General features: G+C 45.6%; 1 protein-coding gene across 1 annotated transcript in view; it reads right to left on the bottom strand.

Annotated features, from left to right (window-relative positions):
* Positions 1-369: 369 nt before the first annotated feature.
* Positions 370-6918, bottom strand: part of LOC138957314 (uncharacterized) — a gene marked incomplete at its 3' end in the record, with an annotated part of 6849 nt that continues 300 nt past the window's right edge. Inside the window, exons 2-4 of the mRNA XM_070328446.1 lie at positions 1878-6604; positions 709-827; positions 370-372 (exon numbers count right to left, since the gene is read on the bottom strand). Coding sequence (XP_070184547.1) covers positions 370-372; positions 709-827; positions 1878-6306 — 4551 coding nt within the window. The remainder of the gene's footprint in view (positions 373-708; positions 828-1877; positions 6605-6918) is intronic.

Genomic DNA, 6918 nt, shown 5'->3' with positions numbered 1-6918 from the left:
AGTTGTTATCCTCATATATTTTATAAAGAATAAGATTGCTTACTTGTTGTGTTTTACGGGTTTTGCCGACAGAGCTAGGAACTAGCTGCTGCCCGGTTTGGCAGACGACACTTGCGAAAGCGAGGTCAGAACATTACAATTTGCGGATCGTAGCACAATAGGAACGAAACGAAAGTAAAGATAAATTCTGGTTACAGTACACTCCCCGTCTGATATTCAAATAATATCACTATAAAACAAATGAAAGAAAAAGCTTTTCGAACAGACATAAAAAATACCATCGTGTATGTTGATTTAACACACTTCATCTCTAAACACTAACCAGTTTCTAATCTCTTTTCGCAAACAGGATATAAAGAGATTACCAACTTTCTGAAAGTAAATCAGCACAATGTCACACATGGAACTGTCACGGTTGCAGTTTTACAAACGAACCAATTGAGTTATTGGTCGAACATATGTGACAGGTTGGTTATCTTTTATGATTCGAACTTCTGCTGAACGCACCAAGGAGTCTGAGTTACTACGGAATGCACGAACAATCAACCCAACAGGCCAATTATTTCGATGGGATCCAGAATCACATAGTAGCACAATGTCTCCTTCTTTAAAGTTTGTTTCAACATGTTGCCACTTTTGTCTCTCTTGCAATGACTGAAGATATTCAGCTTTCCAGCGATTCCAGAAAATGTTGGAGAGAACCTGTACATGCTTCCACTGGGACTTGTACATTTCCTTCAAGTTCAAGTTACTCATCTCAAGTGGTATCTGTTCTTCTTCACCTTTCATTGTGAGCAGTATGGATGGAGTGAGAACAGACGGTGAATCTGGATCATGAGAAATTGCGGTGATAGGTCTTGAATTCACAATCGCACAAACTTCCGCCATCAAAGTACACAACACCTCATGAGTCAGCGGCCTACGACGTAAGTCAAGGAGCATCGAGTCCAAGATTTTTCTCACTACCCCTATCATTCTTTCCCAGGCACCACCCATGTGTGAAGCATGTGGAGGGTTAAACCTCCATCTGACGCCAACCTTGGCAAGATGTCTGCTCACAGGGCCATCTTCTTTGAGAAGCGCATGCAGTCCTAACTCCCTTGCAGCTCCAATGAAGTTGGTTCCTCGGTCTGAACGTATTTCTTTGACCGGTCCTCTCAAAGAGACAAACCTCCTAAGAGCGTTAATGAAAGAAGAGCTGCTCATGTCCTCTACAACTTCTATGTGTACTGCACGAATTGCCAAACAAGTGAAGACAACCGCCCATCGTTTAGAATTTGCGACTCCTCCTCTTGTTCTTCTTGTCTCCACCGACCAAGGACCAAACACATCTACACCCACATGAGAGAAGGGGGCAGTAGGGGTCACTCTGTCAGCTGGTAGGTTTGACATGAACTGCTGTCCTAGCTTTCCTCGTAGTCTTCGGCACAGAAAACAGCATTGTATTACAGAAGCTACAAGTCTTTTCGCACCCACAATCCAAAGACCATGGGATCGAAGGGCACCCTCTGTAAAGTGTCGACCTTGATGTTTCACCTCTTCATGGTAATGCCGCACCAGTAAGGTTGACACATGATGACCTTTAGGAAGGATGACAGGATGAACATTGGGAAAGCCTGCCGTTTCTTTCGCCTCATGAATTCTTCCCCCAACTCTGAGTAGACCATCTTCATCCAAATAGGGGGAAAGGGAAATGATGGGACTCTTCTTTGATAGGGAAGAACCTTTCCGAAGACACTGTATTTCAGCAGCGAATGCGTCATTTTGTACCGTTTGTAGAATGAATGTTTCAGTGTTCTTTTTGTTATCAACATCAAGAGCGTGTGAACACTGATGCCACCCTTGGCAGACATCTGTAGGGACGCGAAAGCTTTGACAGATGTGTCTGAGTCGACTGAAGGTGTTCAGCAAAGCGTTCCAAGTCGAGAACTTCTCGAAACGAACGTGAACGGGCGAGAGATTGTCGTCGATCTCCGTTTTGCGAACGTTGGGCCTGATTTCTCTGTCTTCTTCAGGAGATATCAATGAGAAGGAGAGAAGTGGTTCTGGATGACGATGATCTGTCAACAACTCTTTCGGACCTTGTAACCAGACGTTTTGTTTTAGACTCAGGTCCGCGTCAGAACCTCTTGTCGCGACATCTGCAGGATTCATTTCTGAAGTAACATACTTCCACTGAGTGGGATCTGATACGTGTCTGATGCGTTCTACTCTGTTACTGACGTATGTGTGGAATCTGCGTTTCTCGTTGTTGATGTACCCGAGTACTACTTTACTGTCAGAGTAAAAAGTCACATTCTTCGGGTTCACACCAAGCTGCTCAGAGATAGTTTGCCACACTTCGGTAGCGAGAACGGCACTGCACAACTCTAGACGCGGTATAGTATGTCCGCTCGACGGCGCTACTTTGGCTTTTCCCATCACAAAACCAATGTCAGTGTTGCACTTGTCTCTCGTAGTGACCGTCACATAGGCTACGGCGGCGATAGCTTTTTCAGAGGCATCACAGAATATGTGAAAGTTTGCGTCTCCAGTCTGACTGAGAGAGAACGGCACATACATGCGTGGGACTTGCTGCCCGTCGACGGATTTCAAAGAGCGTTTCCATGACTCCCACTGCTTCAAGTGAACTTCTGAGAGCGGTTCATCCCAAGATTTCCCGTTTGGAGAGATTTCACGCAGAAGGATCTTTCCTGCTATCGTTGCTGGCGCTAAAAACCCTAGAGGATCGTAAATGCTGTTCAGAGCAGACAAAATGCCTCTACGGGTGAAAGGACCACTGCCACTGGCTACAGCGGGGTTGAGCACAAAGGAATCAGAGTTTAAATCCCACATCAAACCTAAGCAACTGTGTACCGGAAGAGGCACTGAAGTATCGGAGAGATCGATTGACTGAAGTTCCTCGCTGAGGTCTCCAGTGTCGAACGCTTTTAGAAACTCTCTATCAGAAGAAGCTATTTTGTGAAGCTTCAGTCCTCCCTTCTCCAGCAAGTCAGTTTTTGTGCGTTGCATGAGGTTGACGGCCGTTTCGCTGTCAGGTACAGAGGTTACGCCGTCGTCGATGTAAAAATCATCTGAAACGTACTTTTTCACATCCTTTGCGCTTGACTCTACAGTTTTTCTCAGACCGTACGCGGCGACAGCTGGCGAGGGGCTATTGCCGAAAACGTGAACGCACATGCGGTATTCTATCAATGGCTTGTCAAAGTCATTATCTTTATGCCAGAAAAACCTCAAGTAGTCTCTGTGCGATTCATCGACGAAAAACTGGTAGAACATTTGCTCAATATCCGCTGTCATGGGGCAAGCGTTTTGGCGGAATCGCAGTAGAATTCCAATCAAGCTGTTTGTCAGGTCCGGTCCTGAGTACATCATGTCATTCAGGCAGACGCCTTCAAAGGTTGCTGATGAGTCAAAAACTCCCCTGATTTTATCAGGTTTCTTTGGGTGGTACACACCAAATAGTGGCAAATACCAGGCTTTGGTTTCATCCTCGACAGAAGGGGCCACCTCTGTAGCACCAGTGTCCAAGATTTTGGCCATGAATTTGAAGAAGTGTTCTCTTTTTGTCGGGTCTTTTTGCAGAGACTTCTTCAAGGCGTGAGCGCGTCTAACAGCTTGCTCTCTGTTGTTTATGACAGCATTGTTCTCAGAACGTAGCGGAAGAGGAGCTGACCAGCGTCCATCGGCGTTTTTCTGAAATCGTTTGTCCATCATGGCCACGAACTTGTTGTCTTCAACAGACAGGCCGATTTTCTCGTCATCTTTGGTTCTTCTGAACACTGTAGAACCTAGTTCATCTTCTTCACTCACTTTCAAATTATGAGTGCAAGGCTCGAAAATTGTTTCTCTTGAACTGTGCGTGACGTAGGTCTTGTTGACACGGACCTGCGAAGGTTTGTGAACTTTCCCAAGACAAACGTCTCCAACTACTGTCCAACCAAGAGGAAGACGTTGAGCAAACGGTGCTGATGGTGCTCCAAGAATCTGGTCCAACACATGATGCGCCATAAGGAGATCTCGACCTATGAGCAAGCCAATTTTGATCTCAGGGTGGAGAGGAGGGATACTCGCCGCGATTGGCTGTAGATGAGCATGACTGTGTGCTACATCTGGGGTGGGGATCTCCGACATGTCTTGCGGGATGCTTTCACATTCTATCACAACAGGAAGGGCTAGCGTCATCTGCTTGTCATGGGACTGGACACACAAACCTGACGCTTTGCGACCACTCATAGACTGCGTTCCGGAACAGGAAGACAATGTGTATGTGTGCTGTTCGGTGTCAACTCCAAGTTGATCTAGCAAATCTGGTGAAGCCAGTGTTCTGTTGCTCTGATCGTCTATCACAGCATACACTTCTACACTCTTCTGAGAACAGTTTTCGGAGAAGACTCGCGTTAAGACGACTTTGCCGCAAGATCTACTGCCGAATGCACCACAGATAGATGTACACTTAGCTCCCACTCCGCTTGAGATTCCGGTTCCTGCACTATCTCTCTCCCCGCCATGACCTTTAGTATCTGAAGGGCCACGGTGCATCACTGCAAGGTGTGGCTTTCCACATTTTTCGCATTTGATAGTTGCTGTACACTTGTTGGCTCTGTGCTCAGACGAAACCAAACACCGAAAGCACAAACTTTTCTCCCTGAGGAACTGTTGTTTTTCTTCAAACGACTTTGATTGAAAGGCTTTGCATGCGGTCAAGGAATGACTGGCATTGTGAATAGGGCATTTATCTGTGTGATTACTGCCGGCTTCATCGTTAGACACTTCAACCCTACGATTCACAACCGTTGATCTTCCTAAGTCAGTTTTTGACTTGCCAACATTGTCATTGTCAAAACAGAAAGCGGGATCATTTTGCACTTTAGCCATGTTCTGCAGGAATTCCACGAAAAATGTAAATGGAGGGAACACGACCCCGTGTCTCTGTTTGTAACTGGAGGCTCGTTCTGTCCATTTGTGTTTCAAGTTGGGAGGCAGTTTTGCAACGATTTTGTTCGTGCCGATGGATGTGTCGTACACTTTTAGGAGGGGCCCTAAATTTTCATCATCTTTTGCAGAGTTGATTTCATCACACAAGTCGCAAAGATCATAGAGTTTTCTCGAGTCTTTTTTGGTGATCTGAGGGAAACTCTCTATCCTCTCTCTGAGTCGAGCTTCTACCAGTTCTGGAGATCCGAAACGTTCATCTAGACGTCTCCAGAGGAGCCTCAATCCCCTGGCGGGATCAGCGGCGTTGGATGCTCTTATGCTCTGAGCGTACTTCGAAGATTCGAAACCAAGATGTTTGACGAGTAAGTCCAGCTCTTCTTGTGGTGATACACTCAACTCTGTCATGACCGAGATGAAACTACTTTTCCACACTGCGAAACACTCTGCTTGTTCGTTGAACACAGCTAGTCTTGACAGATGAAGATCCTTTTTCAGCAAGAATTTTGCTAAATCACCCTCTGCAGACTGTACAAATCTGTTTTGCCGAGGCGTGAATTGGCATGCCGAGTGAATGTCGTGTTCACGTTCTGACGGGGGAGTTGAGTTTGCTTCCTTTTCACGTACGTGTGTGAACTCTCCAAGACCCGCCACATACTTATCGGTTCTGTCCCTCGGGTGCTCACTCTTCACACTGAGCAATGAACCATCATGTTCTACAAAAGCGTCAGCCTCTGCCTCCGCTGATGCAGCATCCTTTTGCTGTGCAACCAAGCAAAGCTCCGCTTCATATTCCGACCTCAGGCGCTCCGCCTTCGCAGCAGCCACCTTCACTTCTTCCTCGACTTTCGCAAGTGATGCTTTCAAGTCATACTCCTTATGAGCGAAGTCAGCCCGTGCTCTGGCTGCAAGTGCTTTGGCCCGAGCCATTGAAGATGCGTTGCTTCCTGAACTACTATGAGTACGACCACTGCGTCCTCGGCTACTAGTCGATTTGGTTTCATCCAACAGGAATTGCAAGCTTTGCTGAGCGTCGCGCGATTTTATTAATCTTTGCGCGAACGTATCTTTGAACGTGTTTGACTCGCTGACACTTTCCTTCGTTTTCTGCCTGAACAAAAAGTCTGTGTAAATGTTTGCTTGCATTTCGGAACTATCACGAGCCTCTTGTAGATCGCGTAGTAGAGATGAAGCAGCATTTTTGTCGTTTGCAGCGTTGCATTTAGAAGTAACGTTGTCTAATTGATCAAGAGAACGTTGCACTTTGCTTACCAGAAAGTTTCTGGTATCCTCATACTGAAGTTGCCCTTTTTCTGTTAGAGTACGAAGTCGTGTGGTATCCTCAGTTGTGTCTTGAACTGAGGAAGCCATGATGAAGGTTGATGCGATGGAAATTCACTCTGCACCGAAGATCAGAGTGCTTGGTCCATGTGTGCACCGTAGATCCGACAGCTACATGGATGTGTGGATCTGGATTTCACTCTGCACCGAAGATCAGAGCGCTGCACCCATGCGTTTAACAAAATTTCACTGTCCTGTCTCATGTCTCCCACACTCTGACATACAGGTAAGTGTCACCCAATGAACAGACGTTTTTCATTTCTTTAATTCGTCTATTCGTTACAACCGTTAGTACCCAACATTGGTACTTGATCGTTATGGTGAAATTCTGAAAAAACAAACAAAAACCATACTCAGAACATTTGTAAAACAAAATACTTTTCCAACTCAAGGGAAGTAATCAAAATCACACTCACTAAACCACCTTGAAGTGGAGTACATCAAAAATGAAATGAACAAATATCCAAAAAAAAGAACAGTGTACGATTTCCAACAATTGAGAGGTTTTAGGCAGTAACTCTTCTGCAAACTCTTGTTAGAGCGTCTTTGCTATTAAATAAACTTTTCTCAACGAAAAAGAGATCTACAAACAGTACAATAATGTCAAACTGTCCACAGTCAGTCGCTGACGTAACCACAACC

Source organism: Littorina saxatilis, unplaced genomic scaffold (assembly GCF_037325665.1).
Source record: "Littorina saxatilis isolate snail1 unplaced genomic scaffold, US_GU_Lsax_2.0 scaffold_2751, whole genome shotgun sequence".
NCBI classification, from domain to species: domain Eukaryota; kingdom Metazoa; phylum Mollusca; class Gastropoda; order Littorinimorpha; family Littorinidae; genus Littorina; species Littorina saxatilis.
The sequence above is the reverse complement of the archived record's forward strand: the minus strand, read 5'-3'. Positions and strand labels throughout refer to the sequence as shown.